Consider the following 26,115-nt stretch of genomic DNA (forward strand, 5'->3'; position numbering starts at 1 on the left):
TGCACAGTTTTTCAATTGGCTTTACCCAAACTGGCAGCTTCCTAGACTTGGAGCTTCTGTGCACAGATTGGTAGAATGGAAGGGATAAAGTTCCAGTCAGGAGGAATTAGCAAGTTCCTCGTCAATTACACGTGCCATATCTTAAACTCAGAGCTTCTTACCTAGAACAAGAAAATGCCCATTTTCTTGTTCTAGTTGGCTCTGGAAATTCCTGTGTGAAATTACAGAGCCAACGAGAGGCACCACTGGCTCTTTCTTCTTCTGCCATTGGAAAATCTTTTCTTTTTTTTTAATGGTTTCTGAAACCTAGGAAGGAACCTACAAGAAAATTGGACAATACTCTGAGTCTCCAGTGAATTCAGCATTTCTTTCTCAAAATTCATGAGGCCCCAGAAACTAATAAGTCCATATAGGCTTGTAATTCTCATCAATGATAATTAAATGCTTAGTAACTGGTTTGTTGGTAGAGAATCCTCCACTAGTGAACACTTTCCTGAATGTACAGATGGAGAGACCCAGTCAAGGAAGGCTCCATATTATTTTGTTCTGAAGGTTAGCTGTGTATATTATAGTCACTAGAATAATACATCCAGATTTTAAAAGTGGATGTTTTGGCCTCTTTGAACAAACAGGCCAGAAATTTAAATAAACAAAAATGGAAAACAAATATTTTTGTAAACGCATTTGGAAGAATATCACAGGATATAAATAATCAAAACTAAGTCCCAGAAACTTCTGGTACCTACTCGTACCAGAAGTAGGTATTATTAATATTATTGATATTAATAGATGAGATTCCAGGAACGACCAGACCCAAATGATTACAGCTCACTTATGGGAGTACAGTCAGCCTGTTTGTTAATGGATTGTTCTTATACTCACATATAGGTTGATCAAAAAAAGATCTGATTTGACTAATAAAATTACAAACTATTCAAAAGATGGCTCCACCAGTCTATTTTCCACTCTTGCATTAAAGAAGTAGAGTGTGATATTTTTCTTTCCTAGAAATAAATTGTATCTCCAGCTTCCCAGGCACCACTGACCCTGAGAAATTGGTCATTGAATTGGTAAGTCAGTCCAGTTAAAGATAACACGGAGGCCAAGGAAACTTCATTCTCATGGCTGAAAAGAACACAGAGCACAGGCTGGTGAGGCACGGCTGACCCACTGTGCGTCAATCAGAGACCTGGATACTCACTAGGGGCCACTGGCTTCATATGGCTGCCCTCACACGGCCCTTTATCCAGGAATAATTAAAAGGTGAATTGTGGGCATCTTCACTATTCAAAGAGTTGACCTAAAATGCCTCAATAGATCAAATTCTACAGTCCTTCTAATGAATATGACAGAATGGAATATATTGGGATTTTTTTAAAAGCCTTGTAAAAAGGAATGTCTGGATTCCTCATGAATCTGATGGTTTTTAAACCAAACATCTTAGTTTTTTAAACCTATAAATGTAACATAAATGGTGAAAATTTGGTTGTTCTTCTGTTCAACCTGACAGGGAGCAATGGGATTGCTGGAGATACATTAGTTCTTTCCTTGTGTAAAAGAAACAAAAGTATTTAGGAATAGGCAGATTTTTTTTGGGGACAATTCACTCTATACTAAATAGCACCTGTACAAAGAGTACTTCAAGGCGAGACTTATAATTTAAGGAGTATTCGCCATATGTATTTATTATTTGGTGGCCATGTACTTACAAATTGCCATCAACTCCAGTCACAAGAAACAGATTTTTTGTGCTTATGGAAAATAGAGAATTAAAAAAACCCACATTTCTATCAAACTTAAGATCATTTTCACATTAAATGACATACTGAGCTAATTCATTCTGTATGATATAATAAAAATAAGCTTCTCCTTCACATTAGTAATGTTAGATTTTCTTTTTAGTGAGACTTTTAAGCAAGACGTTTTTCATCCTGTATCATGAGCACATCTACTTACATCCAATCATTAAAAGCTCTCACTCATTCCTGACAGATTTTCAGTCTTCTTTTTACACTTACAATCAGCGATCAGCATCGATCATTCCATATTAGACAATTAATACCTGGTGAAAAGGTCCACCTAGGCCAAGAACCCTCTCTTTAGCGTTCTCTCGCAAGACTAGATGGAACACATAAATGTGAGATGCCCGTGCCAAATGATGGGATACAATTCACTAGGTAGATTTTTGGAGCAGGGGATAAAGTAATTGCTTGAGGTCAACTACCATCTCCTTTACATCACTCAGTGTTCACTCAGACAAAAGAGAAGAGAAATAGAGACACCTTTTTTTTTTTGGTTGCAAGTCCCACTTCTCAGGGTTTCTTGTACATGGACAGGGTGTTCATTCTGATAGTTCACAATTTTTATCTTTGTTTTTGTTCTTCCTTAATCAGCCTACACAGCCTCAGGCACATCTCAAGCCAATCGATATGTGGGACTAAGCCCAAGAGACCCATCCTTCCTACATCAGCAACAGGTGGGCAAGTTTCACCCAGGTGTGACGGTGTAGCCATGCTTCCGCATTGGTGCTTTTCTCCCTGCTCTCTCAGATCTGGACTCAGAACGGGGCTCACGGGGCTTCTGAGAAAGAAATTGATCATTTCACTTTCCAAATTATTTTCTCATTTATCCTTTGTTTCTTGCCTCTCTGAACAGGGTTTCTCAAATTGGCTCAATACCTTTTTCATCCCTGTAGGAATAACAGCATTTCAGCCAAGTAGTAGTTTTCTTAGTCTTATTGGCTGTTGAGAAGGTACTAGCCTAGAGTTTCCAAAGATAAAAATTAAAAGCTGATTCAAAAGCCAATTAGAGTAGAAGCAGTACACAATTTGTGTTTTCGAGCTCTTTCATATTTTCCAGATGTTTTACCCCTCATTTTGGTATTTTAGTCCAAGAAGATGAGTTATGAAGCTAAAATCTCAGGCGACACATCATTCCTATTTTAATAGGTTTAAATTGGTTTACTGATTTCAGATGTGATAAAACACTTTTTTTTGTTCTCTTTTCTTACATCATTTATGTTTCAAGTAGCATTTTAAATTTCACATCTCATTAATGCTGTAAATTTAATGCAAATGAAGTGTTTACCCAGACTGTGAAAATATACAGCCAGGATTAATGGTGGCTTATAAACAAATTAGCCACAGTCAAAAGCATGGACCATACCCACACAGACATCCCACAATTCTAGTTACAGGATAACGGAAATAATTCTATCCACTTCAGAATTTAAATATATTTTATGATGCATATGTTTGCTGCGCTCAAGTTTTTGATAGCAGAGCAGTTTGAAATTAACCGTGTACAAAATATTACGTAGGAAAAAGTGGGCTATAATGAATAAGCTGGTACTAACTAACCTGATCTTCATCTATAAGTTGTATGTGCATACGTGTGAGTTTTTACATATATAGGAAGCCTGCACAGAAACTCATTCCGGTTCCTTTTGATCTAGACCTGTCCACCTAGCTTCTGCTTATTGTGCCTGACTTAACTTCGCTTCTGTGGCATTCCCAAGACCTGCCCAGTTGCACACTAAGGTGCCAGACTGCATATTAAAGGTCACCCCATGCAGAGTTCAGAGAAAATCATAAAGATGATAGCTTATTTAAGATACTTGACGTTTTGCCAGGTTTTAAAAAAAGCAAAACAAAACAAAACAAAAGAGTGAGGACTAACTGAAAACATCTGTACACAGTTATGAAAATACCAAGTAATAATTAGTGGTTTTGCCAGCCATTGGCTTTTCAACATAATTCTCTGGAATGCTGCTTTTTTTCACCTCCAAAATTGCTGTAATATGAAATGTGTTTTAATTACTATAATATGGTTCTATTTGACAAATGTATATGTTCATTGTGTTTTTTCACAAAAATGCAGAATTTATAGGTTTAAAAACTTGTTCTTTAAAAAATCATTCCACATATTTTCAGAAATATTTTTGTCATGGGATTTGCATTATACTTTATGACACATCTCTAATTTCCAGTTAATTTTTAATTCACAGAAATGTGCCTCCATTATTTAAACCTTTGGCCCTAAACACATTTAGAATATTATAATCAATTCCATGTACTTAGAAACAGTCTTCCCTTTCCCCTGACCTAACCTATGGAAGTTTTAATTCTTTTATCATTTATGACTAACATTGGAGCCTCATGTAATTATGATCAAAAGTTCATTATATATAAGTTACATCTCCTTTCACATATATAAGGATAAATCAAGAATACTTAGCAAGCATCATGAAAACATGAGTCTTAATGTAGAGCACAGTTTAATTGAATATATATATGAGTTCCAGAACTTTTTTCATCAAAGACCACCAACTTGTTATTTAAGTGGGAGTGTCAAGTAAGACCCCTTACAATATAAGTATGATTTGTTTGATCAACTGTGGTTGATATTTATGGAATATTTAATGTGTTGATCTTTGGAAGGAAAAACTATATAAGCTTCAATTATAAGCTAAAACTATAATGTTCAATTTTATATACCATGCAGACAGATCATTTGTTCTCTATTTATTTATTTATTTTTAAAGCTTTCTTTTTAAAAAATATATTTTATTGATTTTTTACAGAGAGGAAGGGAGAGGGATAGAGAGTCAGAAACATCGATGAGAGAGAAACATCGATCAGTTGCCTCCTGCACACTCCCCACTGGGGATGTGCCCGCAACCAAGGTACATGCCCTTGACCAGAATTGAACCCGGGACCCTTGAGTCCGCAGGCCAACGCTCTATCCACAGAGCCAAACCGGTCAAGGCTGTTCTCTATTTATTGAAAGAGGGCTTTTTTAATTGATGAAGCCCAATATACCAAATTCATATGAGCTACAATTTTGGGCTGTTCTCTATTTATTGAAGGAGCTAGGGCTTTTTTAATTGACGAAGCCCAATATACCAAATTCATATGAGCTACAATTTTGAGGCATGGAGAAAATAGATGTATATGCCTATCATACTATACATGTATATTATTAAATGAAGGCTCCAGTTAAAAAGCTTATTATTTTTATCCTTTTAAATTGGAAAAGAATCATAGAGATGAAGTTTTATGTTTACTATCCAGGAACAAGAGAGACAAAAATAGTCTAAATGACTTCAGTAGAGTAAAGGTTATTCTTTTCTACAGCAGAAATGAGATTGATTTACTGTGTCCTTTCATTGCTTTACAAAGATTTAAAAGAGACCACTCTTCTAGCAGCAGGTTCTAAATGCATTTGGTTTAAAGTACTCAATGATGAATGAAAAGGAAAATCAAGGGGTACATGAAATAAAGGTAATCAATCATTTTATATTAGCTAAGAGAAATTCAAAATTAGAAAGGCAATGGTTTTAGTCTGAGAGGGTTCTTTTAAACATTCCCCATAGCCTTTAGTATACATGACCTCTTCAAAATAAATATTGTCACCAGGTACATTCTTCAGTTCATTGGCAGCTGCTTTATAAAGATTTATCCTTTTAGATTATGAAAAGTATTGATGTGCATTGTCGAGTGCTATTTTTTCTCAGAAAATAACTTGAATATTCCCTACATAAATTAGAGCTAACAATAAATTTTAAATTGCTGAATAATTTTGACTATCATAAATAATATTTCCACAAAATGACACTGACACGGAGCTTTCAGTGTAGTCATTGCATATTGGCATTCTTAAATTGAGATGGAAAAATATGAAAATGAACCACATATTCCACTTATAAGAGTAATACATTCATCTTTGGGAATCTGAATACTAAAAGTATATCCTTTTATACCCATTAACTTGGCACACATGCAGCTGTTATTAGGAATTATACATCTTTGTGTTCCTTTTGATAATGGTCATTACTGATTAACAGTGGTTGCTAACTGCTTTGAAAAACTAGTGTGTTTTTTTTTTCCTGACCCAGGAATTTCACCAATCACTGTACATGTGATATTTCATTTGAACCTAAAAAATAAAATCACATAATCATGAAGAATATTTCAAAAGAGATTAATGGAAGCAAGTTCATAATTTGACATAAAAAAACAATGCTAATTGGTCATAATAATCAGCTCATGCCAGCTGATCAGGGCTTTAACATTTTCCGTTATCTCTTAACACAATTTTGAGTGTTGGTCCAGGTCTGGGACTAGACTGTCTTTAGCGTGATTGGCTTAGTTCATGCATTCCCTGTTGGCATGCGGGAAATTAAATTCAGGACTTCAATTGGAGCTTCATTCTTCCTTAACTTTTCTATTGGAAGGTGGTGTGGTGGCTTAAAAAACTCATGGGTCCTGTGTTGGCAAACTGAACTCTTCAGTCTCTGCTGAGAAATCTTTTATAATTTGGAACTTTTTCAGGCATGTCAAGGCCTCCTCCCCGACATAGCTTCATAGGAGTTCAGTAGGACGCAGTGCTTCCTTCCCTCCTACATTTCGCGCACGCACTGTGAACATTCATTGTGACAGGCAACAAAGGAACTCCATTTCCCAAGCTCTGTCTCTGAGAAAAGGGGAATGATATAGCAGAGGGATGGATGTTGCTTAGAAAATACAGCAATTATTTTATAATCCAGTCTAACACTTTTAGCATAAGTGGCAAATATGAGACAACTTCCTTGAATTAGCACCAATTCCTTATCTGGTCAACCTCGTAAAGAATTTGCTAACTTGCCAGATCTCTTTCTCGGCTGTCCGAGAGTTTGGTAATATAAGAGGGTCTAATTAACCTGATTATCCACATTATATTTAAGTATAAGGCCATAATAAAAATATAAATGTTTGCTATTATTCATCAATATGACATATAAAAAAAAACACCTTATTGCAAGTTGGATATACAAGTGTGTGGCTAAGCTTCTTGTTGGGAAGTAAAAGATTACTATTTGAACCAGCTATGGAAGTGCATGTTAACATCTTTGATACAGAGGTATCCATGGGAGGTTACTTTTGCCTTCCCTAAATGAGACATCAAAATCAAGTAAACTCTACTTTATAAGGCTTATTTCATAATCTCAAAATTATAAGCTCCTGACTCTAGACACTACTTCTTATTAGAGCTAATGACTGAGTGGCCTGATAACTCGGGCCTTTGCATTCCTGATCACAATTGCATGGATTTCAGTGGTGCCTGAGCTTCAGCATTTACATCTCTTGCATGACTATATAATGCTATTATTCCCATTTCAATTACTGGGCTACCTTATATCAAAATATTTTGAACACTTTTCTTGATATAATTTTGAAACTAGAATTTGAAAGTACTTTTTGTTCCCCTGAAAATTTCTGTTACACCAAATGGTCCTTTAAATAACTTGCCTCTGTAGGATTTTTTTAAAAAATTAATATATTAGTTAATATATTAGGTAGAATATAATATTTGTCCTGGCAAATGAAGTGGCAAAGCCAAAGTTAGGTACATGAAAACCACTGAAAGGTAGTTTGGTTATTTTTATGAGAGACAAGCAATTGAAAGGACGCAAGTGGACTATCAACAAACTTTTCAATAAAGTCAGGAAGCAGGCTATCAACACTCGGGCTGTTCTTATTGTGTCTGTTATCATAATTGACAGCTTGACGCAAAACCCTATCATATGACTTCTGGGTAGGTATGTAAATGGATAAGAGGTCACTTTTCACATATGCTGGCTGGGAAGGAAATACATTTAAAGGAAGTTTCAGTCAAAATAATGGCTAGTTATTTGGCTAGTTCTTAAGTTAAAAAAAAAACCTTCAATGATCTGTCTTTTATCATTCATTCATTTATTTAGTAACTTACTTTCCTGGTTATCAAAGGCTAATATCTCGATAAACTATTCTAATGTAAACATAAAATTGTATTCCCTGAAACCTTACATTTCAGTCCACAAAATCACCAGGAAAAAGTGACCTTCCTTTCTGAAAATATTAACCTTAAAAGAGCTAAGTTGAATCAGGGGAGTAGAGGAAATTCTGAAGATTATAATTATAGACATTGTAGTTTTAAGTATCCTTGGGCTGCACATGAAGGATATAGTAGGAAAAGAACAATGACAGGCAAACTGGTGTCCTGGGTGAGAACCAGAGACTAGGGATCAAGAGGTTGGTCCAGAGGAGAACAAGGAATGTCTAACCTTAGACAAATCCTTAAACCTTGCTGTCTTGTATCCTTATTTTGAAAAGGAAAATGAAGAAGTTGAACTACTCAATCTTTAAGTTCCCTTGAAATCTTAAATATTACAAGTTAAAATAGCTTCCATCTAAAAATGAAGCCTTTCACTTTCTAATACTTATGATTTATGGCCAGTAATGTTTATTTAGTTCATGGACTATACAGACCCACTTAACTTAATTCTACCATGCTCGTGAAATTAAACATCAAGAAGCATGGGTTTCAGAAATTAACATTAGAAGTAACTTTAATAATTTTATTAACCAATGTCACACTAATAAGTTCAATAAAAAAGAGAGTAACTTAAGGAACCAGGATAAACTTGAATATCTTATTTTAAAAAAAAATAAGTGTTGCCCAGCCGGTGTTGCTCAGTGGTTGAGCGTTGACTTATGAACCATGAGTTCACAGTTTGATTCCTTGCCAGGGCACCTGCCCGGGTTTCAGGCTTGATCCCCAGTAGGGGGCAGCCAACCAATGATTCTCATCATTGATGTTTCTATCTCCCTCCCTTTCCCTTCCTTCCTGAAATCAATAAAAATATATTTTAAAAAATAAGTGTTATGTGTCCCATATATAACTAATTTCATTCTGACCATTTTGCTTGTTTAGTAATCCTACAGCCTATTAATTTAGAGACCTTTTTTTTGCTCTGTAGCAGGAAATTAATAATAGTAATAAAATAAAAGTCTACTAATCTAAGAGTTAAGAGGAAATATTGGAATATTAATCTTGTAAAGTGCCCCCAAAAGCACCTTTCCTCCCCCCGAAAAAAATCTGTTTCCTTGAGGCTCTTTGGAGAAATGAAGAAACCTAAGAGACCATAAAACACACCTTTTAAGATATTCCCTTGAGGTCACTGTAAACTTAAAAAAAAAAGTGAAAAGGTAAATTTGCCTGTGTTGATTATGCTGTTTACAGTGTAATGGTTTATTAGTTCAACTGAGAGCTGTTGTCACCAAGAGGGACTGTTGGTACATCAGACTGTTTGCTGAGTCTAGCGAAGGAGAAGGTTTTGCTTACCTTCTTTCTTTTGTTCCCAAAGCTAATGGCTAAGCATTTAATAAAAGCCCTAGTTCAAAACAATAGAAGTCCTCATTTTAAGAAACCAATTCTTACTTGAAATCCAAGCAATATTGATTCTTCGTGGCTATCATCTAACTGCATATCTGATAGTAGTGTAGAAAAAGATAATGACCCGAATCTTAGGTGATTCCCCTGATGCCGTTTTTAAAGGGAAACTCCAGGGACCCCATCCTTGTTTTTCGGAAACAATCTCATTGGAGTTGGGAGTGGGGAGAGGAGCAAGGTTCTCATCGCAGAGACTATGGAGTCCGTCCTGGGAACACATGCAGGGGAACCTTTCCCTTCCCTTCTCTCTTGGTATCTGGGCTACTCCGGCCTCACCCTTTGACTCAGGGCCTTTCCACGGAGAACCTTCCTCCTGATTTCACCTTTGGTTTGCTTTTGGAATTCCGGGCATAAATTGTTTTACTATAAAATTGACCTTAATTTTTTAAACAATGTAATTCCATACTAGTAGATATGCACCAAGTAAAGAATTAAAGTATCTGTATGAGTGGACAGGCATTTCTGCAAGGATATACCTATGGTGAGGTGTGTCAAAGGGTCTATATTGTTACAAAAATAAGAATTACTATCCCCCACACATCCAAACACAAAACTTTAACAGAGTAATTTTTTTAAATATATTTTTATTGATTTCAGAGAGGAAGAGGGAGAAAGAGATAGAAACATCCATGATGAGAGAGAATCATGGATTGGCTGCCTCCTGCAAGTCCCCCACTGGGGATCGAGCCCACAACCCAGGCATGTGCCCTTGACCGAAATTGAACCTGGGACCTCTCAGTTTGCAGACCGACACTCTATCCACTGAGCCAAACTGGCTAGGGCTAACAGAGTAAATTTTTAAACTAATGTGTACCTGGTGCTTTAAGTTTTATTACTAGTGGAGGAGAGTAATTTCTTATGTTTTTGAGGGAAAATACTTGAAAAAATTAAGAGTGTTATTGAATCTTATATATCACCCAAAATTTTAAGTTTTAAAATGTAATTAAAATGAGTTGATAGCTAAACTATATAACACTGACTCTCACAAGATAGAAACTGAGGAATCACCATACCAATATCAAATAACATCACCTATTTTCTTAAACTTATTTAAAGCCTAATATAAAATTCTTTTTTGTTAGGAATACTGAAGTATACTAATACCAAGATTATTTTACATGTCACAATAAGATGCTTAGACACACTTACTAACACAGTATTAACATTTTATCACCTAAAATTTATTCAGAATTTGCTGAGTCAGTACTATCTTGGTCAAACTAGATTCTTAGGAATTGATTTTATTAGGAATTAGTGTCATGGAAATCTTCAGTGAAGAGGTGGTTTTTATTTTAATTATTTGTTTCTCCTACCATGCAATCACCTTCAAATTTTCACTTTATCAGGAGGTTTACTAATTCAGAGATACTATATGCAAAATTAATTAATAATTAATACATTTTAAAAAAAAACTTGGAGAGGCTCCTATTTAAGCAACCTGATATAAATATGTTTTAATATATAATCATGTATAAATATGCCTCCTCAGAAATTTTTGAAAATGTTGGCAATGCTAGCCCGTAAACTCAATAGCTAAATAAATTTACAGTATATTTCACGTTTTCAATAACTGAAAGGAAATTAATTCAATGCTAATGAATATCCTGCCAGTTTCTTCATCATTTAAATTGTTGTTAAATCTAATTGTGACCATTTTGCATACACTTTTTTTAAAAATATATTTTATTGATTTTTTACACTAATGAATATCCTGCCAGTTTTGTCATCATTTAAATTGTTGTTAAATCTAACTGTGACCCGGCTGCATATACTTAAGTATATTCTTTATTTGGGAGAAAATACTTCTATCGCATGTGTCTGAAATATGGATGAAAATGACTAGCTGCGGATCAGGTTTAACTGTTTGAGAGTACTCTGGAAAGAAAAGTCCAGACATAAGTTTTAAGTTTTCCTCACATGGCCAAAGATAGCCCACTTGACATTTTTGGGGGATGGTAAACAAATAAAGAAAAAGTATTTGAGAGTACTCTGGAAAGAAAAGTCCAGGCATACATAGACTTTAAGTTTCCTCACATGGCCAAAGATAGCCCTCTTGACATTTTTGGGGGATGGTAAACAAATAAAGAAAAAGTTAGCAATATAAACAACAAAATACTAACAGTTTACATATCGATCCTTCCAAGGAAACATATTATGCCTGCAGGTGTCTGTGGGACTGCAAGCCAATCAGTGAGTGGTGTTTAGTTTCTCTTAGCTTTGAGAAACTGTCTTCTGAAAACTACTTCAGTCTAACCTGAGAGCCCACAGACACTAACCTGAAGTTAATACTTAGCAGAATTCTCATGGGCTATGACTACATATACCCGCCCCTTATTGGGAATATTGAGTGGACTCCAAACTAGGACTTCCATTGACAAGAGCAGAATCAGTAAGTGGTCCCTTTGGTCATCGTTATACAAAGTCAAAGTGTCTTGAACAGTTTTAGATTATTTTCATAGTACCGGCTTAAAATGTGTATTTTGAAATAGACACCTGGTTTACTGTTACTGCAGAAAAAAACAATTTCAGATTGCCCCATCACATTGCATTTGTGATTAGATGATCCAATTTGAGAACTTTTTAAAAAATCTTGCCATATTAAAGTTTGTCTTCTATTTGATTTAAAACTAATCAAGTCTACATTTTCTCCTTTATGCAAGTATTATGATCAATTTTTAGAATACTTTTATTCTATTTTACCTTCTCCATTGACTTTTGGCTTCTTTATGGCATGTATCCTGAGCAGAATGTACATAACTACCAATTTATTCATCTGTCTACCTATTTATCATCTACATTAGTGGATTTTTTTCTTCAGTTCTTTAAATTTCCAAGTTACTTTACCTGAAATATCAATATAATTAAAACACATGTTTTAGAAATATTAGGTGGTATTTTGGAGCCTCATTGATCTGTAGAAAAATGAGCAAAAATGATTACTTTTAAAAGCCAAAATCACTTTTACTTATGTGTGTAGAAACTCCAGAGCGTAACAAGAAAAAGAAAGCTTCTTAATAGCCATTTTTTTGCCAAAACCCTATCAGAAAGGATTAAAATACTTTATCATAAGTTCAAAGACACTCTGGATCCAATCAGCATCTTTCAGAAATTCTCACTGAGAAACAGCAAGCAAGGTTTGGTGGATGGCTGTAAGTCATCTTTTCAATGCAAGATGCCATTAATTCACAGCATAGCTATCTAAGGATTAAACACCATGATTTTCTAGTGTTTCCCCCCCCAAAGCCAGATAAGTTTACTTTTTTAAGCATAAAAATAAGCAATATATCTTTTCAATAAATCTGCTAGCACTGTAGGGCAGCTGTTACCCAAACAGAGCTGGATAGGGTTACTTGAACGCTCTCGGAAGGGCAGCGCTGATGATTCGGAGATCTGGGAAGAATTTATTTCAGCTTGTATTCAGTGCATTCCTCACTCCATTCAGATGTGGTAAAGTATTTTAAATGCCATCACTGTGAGTTTCAAATAAAAGCAGAAATTCTTATCAACTCCTTCTAAACAATGCCACTTTGAATAAAGCACAATTAGCAAACATCTAAAACTGAATACCTGGACGCTTCTAAACACAAGTCAGGGACATTGTTGAAAAGGTGGGGCCTTTTCTCCTCTAAACTGCATGTCTTTCATGTTTTGCAAATTGCATGCTTAAAGTTATTCTTTTACTCAGTGCGGATTATTTGGTGTGTTGCATTTTTTTTTTTAAAAAAAGCTTTTTTAAATTTTCTTTCTAAAATATATCTCTCTATTGAACATTAACGTTTGCTTTTATTGCAGCTCAATTTGTACTCTAATAATGGCTAATTGTTATGTTCTAAGCACTTGTTTCTCTTGTATGCTTTAATTAATAGAGAAGCATATTGCAATAGCTTTTTCTAAAAAACAGTCTAGGAATTTTGCTTTGCACAGTAAGGTTTTCTTTTGCTTTTTTTTTTTTTTCCTTTAAGTTGCCTCTTGGGAAAGTAAGGTTAATGCCATGTACAGTACTCGTTTGCATGTGTTCATTTAAATACTAAAAACTGTAGTACTGCTCCATCCATATCTGACTGCTAGGTTTCAATTGACAGCTGAGGATTTGTGACTGGACCATGAATCAAAACGGCAGGCATTTATACCCCAGTACCAGTGAGGATACATTGGGAATTACTTGGCAAAGGTAACATTTTAATTATTTCCAACCCTACACTTACACTTTAAAAATTACATGAGCTGTAGTGTTTGTTTTTAACTAGCTTGATAGAAAATATATGTTAAAAGTTTAGTTGTCTCGGCTATACCATCCCTCTTTCCCTCCCCTCCCCCTTTATTTCTTATGTAAATGCAAATTTCAATTAATTTGGGATTATAGCATATGCTAATTAATTACTGGAATTTCTGAGTGCTATGAAATGTTTTAAACAATTTATAATATTTTTCTTGAAGGAGGGGGTGGATTTTACACTTAGGTTTTAGGACCTGAAATATGAAGTGGGTTTTAGGGAAGAATTTTTTAACTATTGGGTTTTCACATAGTAGATTTTTCTCATTTTAGCTCTTTCCTGGATTGCTAACTTTATTATTCATTTATTCCCCTATCAGAGAGGACAGCTAGAAGAAAAAAAATTTTAATTAGTTGATTTACTGTTATTAGCAGCACTTATAAATTTAAAAGTGGGAAGATTGTTGGAATTAATTCTAGAGAAGGAATTTGGTGTAAATAAAGTTTTAACTTTTGTTTGTACATTGATGTGAGCCATTGAGAATTGACTTTATTTCGCTGACTGGAAAAATAATTCTAAAAGTTCATTTTCAAAACGAGTTTTCATGTTCTCTCATGTATTGGTTTTAGAAAATAAGTAGTGCATGTCAGCTTCTTATGTATTATTTTAATAAAGAACAATTTTGTCAACTTGACAAATTAAATAATTAAAATTCATACTATAATCATAAGTAGCAAGAGATAAAAATTTACAGAAGAGAGTGAGGTAATCCCATAAGGAGTTCACCAAAAGTAGAGCCAACGTAATTTTCCAGCCCTGCTGTGATTATAATCATCTCTTTACTGAACATGCCTCTGTTAAAAGTACATACTTAGGTATCAGCTGTCAGTGGGCCACACATCTCCATACTGCTTGGTAGAAACTGCAAAAGAGTAGAGTTTAAAAGAATTAAGTTAATAAAATGTTCACTTATACTCAGGTGAAAACTAAGAAAATAAGTTGGACTCTGTTTTAAAGACTCAGTTTTTTAACACACTACTTAAAATGAATACATATGACTTTTCCTTTTCTGAAAGACTGATATAACTGCTACTTTAAAATATATACATTTTTCCATATCTTGTTTTTTCCCCAAGAAACTTACATAATTCCCTGAGTTGAAAAAAATACAATATATGCTTATAAGAAAGAAGATAAGCTTAATGAAAGCATCTACTTAAAGTCTTAATAATTAATAATCTTAATTAAATCTAATGAATATGTCTTATTTAAATAGTCTTAAGTATTTTTAATTTAATTGGATATGATAACACTATGTTTGGACTTTGTTTTTCTTAAATAACTTCTTTATATTCCATGATCGGTCTGTTAGCAAATTAGCCCATGTATGCATACAAGTCTTACAGTTGACAAGAATTGCAAGTTAGATGAAGTGTGCTTGTGTTTTTAAATTGTGACTATAGCTGTGTAACTTTCAAATCTGTGGATTACTGATTGACATTTACTTGTCTAAAATAGGATAGCACCTTTAAAGTACATGGAAGTCAAATAAAGGTGTAAATTATTGGAAATTTAAAATATAACTGCGCCTAGTATCTAGTAATTTCTCAAAGAAAAAGTTGATATCCCAAAAGAGGAAAAGGTGAGTGGACAATGAGTCACCACAGAATACATGGTTTGGAATGAACTAATAAGATGACTAAACTCAGTTCTTAGGAGGACATTATTGATGTTACAAATCTCCGTCTTGGTGAAAAATTGACGTGGTAATCAGTTTCAAGTGATAATAAGTCAGAAAAAAAAATCAGAATTCACTTAGTTAAAATGTCTCCCCCTCTCAAAATAGTGATTTTTTAAATTAGTAGATAATGAAATATAAACAGACTTAATGCTTCAAAAAGCTTTAAAGATGAAGCTTTTGGGTTGTTTCTTCTCTTTTTATCATGATTCAGAAGGCACAAAATTGATCAAGACAGGTGTCACCTTCATACTTTCAACAGGTATTGGCTGAATCTCTGTGGTGGGCTGACCCAAATGCTATGGGTGATGCAGATGCTCACTGTTCTTAAAATCTAAGTGTCATACATACAATTCAGAATAGAGGTACTCAAATGAAACAACAATTTTCTTTGCTTTGTGATAGTATGAAAAAATAGACACAAGTAGAGTCCATATTTGATAATACAAATTGGGCATGCCTGTGGCACAACGTATTCATAATTTGTTTATGGTTTATAGTTTGTGCCCTGTGGTTATTAATGAAACTTAATGTGTGTGTGTGTGTGTGTGTGTGTGTGTGTGTGTGTGTGTATGTGTGTGTTTTCCTGGAAAGGATGCTAGAAAAGAAATCATAAGTATCTGTAACACTACTACTTTTAATGCAGATAACAAACATCTAAAATCTTCAGGGCCCTGCTACAACTTTAAAATTATCTGAATACACTGAAAATATATGGGAAATATATAGGGTGTCCCTAAAAATGTATACACACTTTACCGCTGATAGCTCAATTGATGTTTCTTTCTTTTCAGATTTAAACCATTGTAATTAATAATTATTCAGTGTGTATACATTTTGGGGGGCACCCACTAGATCTGTTCAACCAGAGAATTAAATCATTTGTCTTTGTCATAACGGAATAAAGAAAATATCAGGTTACTTTTGTGGTGGTTTTTGTTTTTAACAAAAGGTGATCCCTCAAGACTTTGTAGGAGAAACGCCAAATAAGGTGCCTTGGGTTTTTCTTCGTGTTTTGGCTTCACTTTGTTTAATTTTGTTTTGATCGCTTGTTGCCATTAATTTCCTCTTCCAATCACTAGCTGTGGTTGCCCCTGTCCTGCTTTGTACCAATCCCCCTGTAGAGGTGTTTCCACGTCATACGCAGCTCCTTTTGTGGGACTGAAAATGGCAGTGCCCAGGGAGCTGAGCAAATATAATCAAAGCTGGAAGCTTTCATCCTCCTCCTTCCTGGAGCATACTTTTTTTGGAAAGTTTTCACAAAGTTTTACTAGGTTGCAACCCTGAAGGTGTTTTGTTGTTTTGACCTTAGAATTTTGTGTGTGTGTGTGTGTGTGTGTGTGTGTGTGTGTGTGTGTGTGTGTGTGTGTTGCTTGCACCTGTGTGAATTTTTCTGTCTAACCCAAAGGTCAGGTATCATAGTTAACCCAGAGTGCAATCTATGGGCCAAAGGTTCACTTCGGCTTGAACCATGAGGGCTTAGGCAGGGAATAGGTGATGAGTTGCGTCTGTCGTTCATAAGGGTACTGTTGTGTCTGTGCTTTGTCCTCCAGTGTGGATAAATTAGATTGTTGCATATGTGAGTTATGTGGGTATAAACAAATACAGCAGTTAACTCCCTAACTGGCTTTCCTTCTTGAAACTGTAGCCAGAACATAGCTTGTACTATGGAATATAAAAGAGCAATATAATTGAATGAAAAAGAAAGCCGAAGGACAATCCAAGAATAATATAAACATACGTTATTTTAAAACATTGGAGGGAGTGCTTTATGCAAAAGAGAAACTAGATTTATTGTTTCATTCCCTCTGCTCCCCCTTCGCCCCTTTCAGGAAAAGGCAAAGCCACAAGTGAGTGGCTGTATGTGTCTGATTGCTTGTATAAACATCGAAGAGGCCTTCAGATGGCTAAAATAAACACGCGCGTGTTACTGAAGGATATGTTTACACAAACCATTTGCTCAGCCTCCGAAATAATGAATAAATGAAGATTTTACTGAAATAATTGGAAGGATTTTTGTGTTTCTGTTGATGCCATAATTGAATGGCACCAAAGAGACTTTTATCAGCTATTTTACATGTTACATGTGTTAGCAGTTCCTTTCTATGAGTTGAATACTTCATTCTGTAGTTACTTTACACATGTTTTTGTAAGAAATTGTCGTTTATTACTGCAATTCTAGAGAGTTGCTTGATTTCCCAAGAGAAATTTAGCAGCCAGTAAAGATTATTTGGGTCTGCTTGGTCAGGAGAGGGAAGGCAAAAAAGGAAGGAGTAATGGCATTCATTTCATACGTATAGCCCTATTTACATAGCACTGTCCTGAACCTTGCTGTGTCTTGGTAAAATATACATTCTCCATGACTTAAGAATGAATATTTAAACAAAATCATCTTCAATATAGGTTTGCAAACCATATGTTTGTATATAAATAGATGTGTATGTGTGTATGCATGTGTGTCTATGGTGTATGTGTATACATGTGTGTACATACACATGTAAATATGCATGCATGTATATATATGTGCATACACATATGCATGTGGTACTGTCTGGTAAGAGCAGTATGTGACCTATCCATAGGTAGTAGTAAGAGTTAACTTTTATTTCGACATGACACTTAGACCATCCCTAGGAATTTACTAGTTAGCATTTCCTGCTTTCAGTTTGTTATCTTGACACATAACTACAATACAACAGCTGGGTTGTTCCTGGGGTTCCTGGGGGGGAGCTTTATTCTCAGAGTGCTGAGTTTCCTTTTCAGCTGTCAGCTCTAAAGTGCGTTCAAAATGCTCAACTTTTTACGCACCATTCTGGGCCCCTAGCACCACTCTGGGACCATGATAGAAACGCTGATCAGGTAGATGAACTGGAGAATCTCTGGTTCAAGGAAGGGAATGGCAGAAGGCGAAACTGCACGTGGCCATTGTGTGGTAACCAGGCTGCTCTGCTCCCTGGTGACGCTCTTTAGATTTGAATAATTGATTTAAAAGAATTACTCCTTTCTCGACAAAGTTATTTTCTCACCTGTTATGAAATAAAAAATAAAAATGTTACCATTCTTTAAAATGATCTTTTATGGTGTTCACCCCTATGCAATATCTGTGTTCTGGCTGTTGAAAAACACATTGGGATTTGTTGTAGTTTTGCCTAACTTTCTCCATTTATACAGAAAGACTTGCACAACACAGCGTTTCCTTTTTATCTAGGAAACTCTTCAGAACACTTCCTAAGAAATTAATTGTATTCCAGCCAGACTTGCATGCTGCCATCCCACAGGAAATGGGTCAGCAATCCATTAAGATGCCATTAGATAATCTAATTTGGAACTTAATCTCTAAATTAACCATGCTCCATACTTGAAGCATACTTGAGAGAAAGAAAAAAAGTTTACGTTTGAATCGATAGGGGAGCCGAAGCGTGAAGAAGGCTGTTTGTTTTTTCTGTGGCTGTGGTCACGTCTCAAGCCGTCTGGTAACCAGGAGAAACCAGACATGATGTAATTCCAGATTGAACTTGAACTTCAGGGACTTAGGATAGGGGAACAATGGACCATAGGAATCAATAATGTCCATTTTCCACATGATTATGTTTGGAGCTGTAAGTTAACCTTTACGGGAGAAGCAGCAGGATCTCCAGTGTGACCCAAATGAGATGAGCCAGAGACAAGATGTTAGAGGAGAGAAAACAACTTTCGCCGCGATGTTTTCTGAGCAGCGCTGCAGATTCCAGCAGGATTAGAAAAGTTCCCGCTCTGCTGTAAACCGGTGGCCTGTTCAGAGCACTCTTTGTTCGCTTAGGTAGGACAAACTTAATCTTACGTTTCCTGTCAGATGATTTTTGGCAGCGCGACGGGATAGGGAGGAGCGAGACTCAGAAAACTCCCCAATGTAAACCTTCCTGATTAACCCTTTGCAATGAAAGGAGTATAGTCAACACGCACTTTATTTGAAGAGGTTTGATGTGAAGTGCTGTATTTACATCTGGATTCCGGCTCCGAGAAATCAGCCTCACACCAGCGCAATATGTAGTTAACTTACCTTTTCTGATTGTCCTGTTTGCTAGTGCTGTGAGTAGGTACACAGTGCATTTTTAGTCCTGTTTACTGAAGTCATAAAGCATAGGAGGAGATAACCATAATAACAAATTACCAAAGGCAAAAAGAAAAGGCAGAGCCTCCTGACATTTAAGAAATTGAAGAACACGCATTTTGAATAATCAGAAATTGTAGAAAACTACAGTTATTTCCTCCTTTGTTGACTTTTCGTTTGGTGAGAAAACAGACTTTTCTTGCCCATGTGAACAGAGTAGCAGGCGTAATTCAAAAAAGCATGTTCACCTCCTTGATCAATTGTGATTTTATACTTCAAGTCAGTTCTTTACGAGACAAAAAGTTCTTTCATTTAGAGGCGAAATTGTGCAAACAACACTGATTTTAGCTTTTAAGTGAAAAACATTTGGGCAAGAATCGCTTTTTGCTTTTCTATAAAGCTTAACGTTTCTCCTAGTATTTCCTGGGTGAGTTTCTCTAGTGAAAGGCACTGTTAGGGAGCTCTGTGTCTGTAGAGAATGTTGTCTGCTGTTGAGGACTCACATGTGCTAATAAGGGAGCTGTAGCACTGGTGACAATGGCACTGAGAGGAGCCCAGGGAGAGACAGGAACGCAGACCAGAGGGGGACAGAATCCACAGGCAGCGTTCTCCGCTGTGGGCAGGAGATCGAATAAGTCCCAGGAGCCTGACAATTCTATATTTTTAATTGTCTGAAACCTCCCACAGCTGCAGAAGTTGCTACATATGTATGTGTGTGTGAGTGTGTGTGTGTGTGTGTGCTGTCATTTATTTTCAATTAGTCATCTTCCTGATGATTCTCTTTCATTTTCAGTTCTGAAACATGAAAAACAGCAAGCATCATTTTTTTTTTTACAAATCTGCTTACTTTGGCCTATTTAGGGGAATGGTATTTTTCGTACTTCTGTGTAAAGTAAATATTTTCAGGAAATAAGTTTTTATTACTTTTAAGTCTATAGATTGCCTTGTTGAACGATCTTCAGGGATTTTGTAAGAGCTTTTTACTAAAAGAGGGCAGTCATTGCAATGAGCACATGAAACGCTTAGCTGTCGTGTCCCGTACGTAAGGCTCTTCTCGCCCCATGCTCTTCATTAGATAAAATATTCCACGGCCACAGGCCATCATTTTACTTAGAAGATGCTAGTGTTCACACACGGTAAAGTTAACGTTCAAATCCAGTGTTCCCCCCTCCCCCTCCAAACAAAACACGTCCGAAACGTTTGAATATAAATTAATGAGCTTTGACAACTTACCGTTTGGATATGTTATTTCAAAAGCATTGTTCCCCAAGGAGGAGCAATAAAGAAGGCTATTTACCTACTTAGTTAAGAAACAAATACGTTTCTCTTTCATTACTATGAAGTGCTATTGCTTGCAGTTAGAATAATTCCTGGAGCCACCTGCAGTTTATGCTGTTTGGTGTTTCCCAGAGAGCCCACAAGAGCACTTTGCAGATCAGGTAAGAGCTGGCCGGGGAGCTTTCCCATACAGATTATTACAAATAGTAATAATCATTAGAAATCATCTTACATGCAAATAGGCTCGTTCAAATGGCCATAATGAGCTTTAAAAATGGGGAAATAAATCGAAGAAATCCAAGACCTGTGTAAAGCACTTTGTATAATCTTACTACAAGACTAGTCTCATCAAAGTGTCTCTCAACAAGCAAATTATTGACATGCAGTCACATTTGTACACACATATGCAATGGCAAATATTGCACTTGGCTGAAAAGAATCTGGAATTGGATAATACACAGTTATTTGTGTTGAAGTTTGAAGTTAACAGTTATACTTTCGAGGGAATTGCAGTGTATCTAACTGATATGGACCATAATTTATAGAATCTCATATATAATTCAGGGATAATAGAAATTCTTATCCAGTGATAAAAGTAAAGTATGTTTCACGAAAGAGATAAAGTGTAGTACACTGGGTAAGAATATAGCTCCTAGAACCATGCTGCTTGAGTTCAAATCCTGGGTTTTACTGTTTAATAGCAGTACTAGCTTCAGTGACCTCATCTGTAAAATCTGAAAAATAGCAGTTCTTTTCTCATAGGTTTGTTTTGAAGATTGAAAGTTTTAATGTAGGTGAAGCAGGGCCTAGCGCTGTTACTTAACACACACTATAAATGCTGTAGCAACTAGTGTATGAAATATCACTTTCTCTGTTCTTATACATTAATAACTTATTAATCTATTTAAATATAGAAAAACAATTCTTAAATAAATGGGTACTTAAATACTACCCATCTATTTCTTCCACTGGTCTGAGTGAGCATTTTTTCATAAGACGCTGTCTGCACCCTTTTTGTTATATTGAAATCAGCAGCCAGTCCAAATGTATACTTCTACAACCCAGGAATGCATGGCTTCTAACTTAATTCATACTTAATTAATCTGCCTTTATTTTTTGCAGGCAGATACTAGCTACTAATAGGGAACAGTGTTTATTGTTCATTTTGGGAGCGATACAAATATCTGTGAGTTAATATTATAGTAATACAATTAGTAGTATTTAGCCAAGGAAGTAAAACGTTTTCCTTCTTGGGAATATTTGAAACAGGTGCAAATGAATTAAAGACAAACCCTTCTTTTAAATGATGGCATTTATTTTATTTATTATCCATGCTTTCTGGGCCACTGTTTATTCTTATTGCTATCTATATAAGTAATGTGGCTACTGATACAATTGAGGAATGTATGAATAGATATAATTACTTGTGCTTCATTCCTATAATATTTTTGTGAGCTTCTTGAAAGAATACTTTCTGTCTTCACAGTAAATATGGTAATATCATGATTAAATAAGTGTGTAAAACTTGAGTGAGTGATGTTTATTACTGAAAAGTATTTAGTACACAAGGTACTTTGACATTTTATACAATGATTTTTAAATTTATCTTTATTGTTGAAAGTATTACAGATGTTCCCTTCTTCCCATTGATCCCCTCCACCACCCCCCATTCACCCCCTCCAGGCCTTCACCACACTATTGTCTTTGTCTGTGGGTTATGCATATATGCATATAAATTCTTTGTTTAATCTCTCCCTACCCACCTCAGACTTCCCTCTGAGATTTTGCCCAACCTATTATCAGATAAACTCAGAGTACTAAATGAAATTTTGCCATTCATGAAATAGCTCTTATTGTTTTTAATCATCTAAGACTAATAGTTAAAGTGAAGCTTTTGACTTTGGTTTCTTACTCAACCGACAACTTCATGTAATTATATTTGGCAGCCCATGGTTCTTGGGTGGTTACTGAGCTAAATGTTTAGGGCCCAATCCTTTTTGGCCATAATTTTTAAAAACACAACCATCAAATGTTGACGTGCTCAGAGCAATTTTTCTCTTTTTTTCTTTGAAAGTATAGAATCTATTTACTCCTTGTAGATGTGAAGACCAACTATTTTATCCAATTTATCCAGGATACAAAATATATAAATAGCGTATCATTTTCAAAAGGAAGAAGTGGGTGTCTTCTTCCCCCTTAATCCTCATGATTGGGTCATTCTAAGACAGTGGTTCTCAATCTTCCTAATGCCGAGACCCTTTAATACAGTTCCTCATGTTGTGGTGACCCCCAACCATAAAATTATTTTTGTTGCTACTTCATAACTGTAATTTTGCTACTGTTATGAATCGTAATGTAAATATCTGATATGCAGGATGTATTTTCATTGTTACAAATTGAACATAATTAAAGCAGTGATTAATCACAAAAACAATATGTAATTATATATTCAATATGTGTTTTCCCATGGTCTTAGGCGACCCCTGTGAAAGGGTCGTTCGACCCCCCAAAGGGGTCGCGACCCACAGGTTGAGAACCGCTGCTCTAATAGAACCTCAACTAGATTTGTTTTCAGAGGCGACAGATGCATTACATTTCAGTGTTGCTTTATCACCCGGACCTACCAAGTATTCTATATACAAGTCTGTTGCAACACTAGCTAGGTTATGATCCAGCTGTGTGGGCCATGGGAAATTCCCTGTCTCTTGAAGTAAATTCCCCGTGCCTTCAGAAAATTATGTTCAAATGTTCTTTCTAATGGTAGGTCAATTTCTGACTTCCACGGGAGTCAGACAGAACTGATTCATATCTGAGGTCTAGGTGGGTAAATTTGGGCAAGTTACTTAAGCTCTTTAAGTCTCCGTTTTCTCATCTGTGAAATGGGGCTGATGATGGCACATTCAAGAGTTCATTGAGAGAATTAAGTAACATAGCATATGTGAAATACTGAAGATGGCACCTTGCTCGTAATAGGCCCGCAGCATGGTTATTTTCTGGAAGTTCATCTCTTTGTACTAATTAATTTTATCCATCTGAACCAGACAGAAGTCTACATTTCTTTCCAACTCAACTGTCCTGTCTTCCTGTCTCCTTTTAGCTGCCCCTCAAATGACATTATTTGGTGTTTTTCTTCACCAAAGAAATGGCATAGAGTATGTTTCTCTTGAAGAGTGATGCCTAGAAGAAACACAGTGTTTTAGAGGTAGTCTGATCAGTATTAGCTGAAGCAGGACCATCAACTAACATTAATGCATCTTAAGATCAAAATAATTTGTTTGCTTGTTTCTTTCCTTTCTGGGATAGCCACATCACACATTTGATCAGAAGAATGTAAAAATATTATCCATGATGTCAGACATGTGTTTCTTTCTTTCTCTCTTTCTTTCTTTCTTTCTTTCTTTCTTTCTTTCTTTCTTTCTTTCTTTCTTTCTCTCTCTTTTTCTTTTCTTTTCTTTTCTTTTCTTTTCTTTTCTTTTTCTTTTCTTTCTCTTCTTTCTTTTTTTTTCTTTTGCAATTTTCTACATATAGAGTAGAAGTCATTGAAGTCATTCGGGTGAATTCTGCTTTGTGTTAAGGCACTGTCACAATCTTTGCTTTTTTTTGTACCTGATTTTTCTCAAAGTCCTTATTTTTTTTTAATGGCATGGTCTTTATTTTCTAAAGATATGCTTTTAACTTTCAGTCATGCTCATCTTCTGTTTGCCAAAAAAAAAAAAAAAAATGGTGATCTGGCAATGACCATGTAATTTAAACAAAGTAAATGCATGACTTGTCTAAATATATGCCTGAAGATATACTTATTGCTGAAGTAGTTTAATTTGACCTTGAATATTTTGAAATCTTTTAATTAAATTCTCATGTCTCTTAGTAGACAGAGACACAGGTTATGGAATATTGAATTCCATTCTGAATTAAAATTATTAAAATTATTAAGCATTTTATATATAACAAGTTCCTATATGTAGATAAATATGAATATGTGTGTTTATTTTATCCATACTGGTGATCATTGGCATTTATTTACATAGAAAGAGTTAGATATGTAAAAAAATCACTCTTTTTTTATTTTTTACCTGAAGAACTATACAATTTGAGGCATTCTCTTTTCAAAATTAAATGATCTAGGATATTTTGTCAGAACATTTTTCTTTACATTATTATTATAATTAAATACATTTTACTGGAGTTTTTCAATGGGAATACCAAAAAGCTCTAAAAATGTCTGTGCCTTATAGTTCTGAACTTAACTTACAAATTGGCATTAAGAGACTTGTAAAATTCATATATGGGGTCTGCGTAGTGTTAATCTTTGAATTTTATTTTCCCCCAAAGGTTCATAAACAGTATTGATTGCACACTTCAATTTTGACATGGTCATCATGTAGGATGGAGGTTTGAAAGGTTTAAATAAACATCTAAATTGAGTTTGTTAGATATTTCACAACAAGAATCCTGTTAGTCACTAGCATCACTTTATTTTTATTGAGACTTTTCCAAAGAACAATGATATGTGTCTCTTCTAAAGAACTGAATCAAAAGGCTGTTGCATAGTTCACCCTGATATCTTGTCTTTCCTACCATTAGTAGGTAGACTTCTCCATTTAAGGAATCACATCTATTCTCAATCATTAATATTTTATTTTTCTAAAGTAGCAATCTCTATATAGAGCCCATATAATTTGGGACTCTTATTGATGAGCCTGTTGCTGACATTGTCTGTTACTGTCAATGATTATCAATTGGAGCTAGTCTAATTTGTTTTTCCTACATACTTCCTATTTCAGGTTAAAAAATAATGGATGTCCATTTTTGTAATTTATTATTTGTTAAGAAATGATTAACATCAGCTATGGCTAGCTAGACTCTGTCAGGATTGATAAGACAAGGTCATTTTCTTTACAGAACTTACCTTTCAGTCAATAAGATTATCAGAGATACAGATTATGATTATATGCTGTAATAGTACTGTGTAGTGAAGTGTGGTGGAAGTACAATTAAGGAGAAAACAAGTTCCATGGTTTGTCATGTAACATTCTTCCTAATCAGTAGTGCAAAGCAGAAATAATTGTTGAAGATGTGTGTGGGAAAAAAGAAATATGTGAAAACAATTAAATCTCTTAGAAAAGGTTATAGTAACAACTACTCTTATTCTTTAGAATGATGATTTTTTAGCAGATAATGAGGACATATCTTTTTAGTTGGAATTATTCCTTGTTTGAATTACTATTTAATTTTCCCTGCATAATTATTTTTTGTTAATGGTAAACATCTCTAATTTAAATTTTAGAGATGCCTGTTTTCTTTTTATAGGGGTCAAATCTCAATTTAGTCTTGAAAAGATGTAATTATGAGCAACACTCTTCAAGAATACATAGATGTGATTTGGAGCATTTAATTGATTTGTTGGTTTATGAAAAAAATTATTGAAAATTGACCACGTGCTAGGTACTATATAAAATGAAGAACAAAAAGAGATGGACTGCTTGCTATCACAGAGCTCATTGTCTAATCATAAAATCACTTGACCATAAAAGGTCGTGAAT

General features: G+C 35.1%; 1 protein-coding gene across 7 annotated transcripts in view; it reads left to right on the forward strand.

Moving 5' to 3' along the window:
- NFIB (nuclear factor I/B) overlaps nt 1-26,115 on the forward strand; it is a 228,322-nt gene that overhangs the window by 193,559 nt on the left and 8,648 nt on the right. For 3 of the 7 annotated variants that reach the window (XM_005869605.2, XM_005869607.2, XM_014542379.1), the window contains exons 10-11: nt 2,394-2,476; nt 13,335-13,423. The exons of 1 other annotated variant lie outside the window; for it this stretch is intronic. In XM_005869605.2, coding sequence (XP_005869667.1) covers nt 2,394-2,476; nt 13,335-13,423 — 172 coding nt within the window. Of the gene's footprint in view, nt 1-2,393; nt 2,477-13,320; nt 13,424-26,115 lie in introns of those variants that run through there. 3 more of the 7 variants (XM_014542378.1, XM_005869609.2, XM_005869610.2) reach the window with 3 other exon arrangements.

This window comes from Myotis brandtii, unplaced genomic scaffold (assembly GCF_000412655.1).
Source record: "Myotis brandtii unplaced genomic scaffold, ASM41265v1 scaffold30, whole genome shotgun sequence".
Classification (NCBI taxonomy): Eukaryota; Metazoa; Chordata; class Mammalia; order Chiroptera; family Vespertilionidae; genus Myotis; species Myotis brandtii.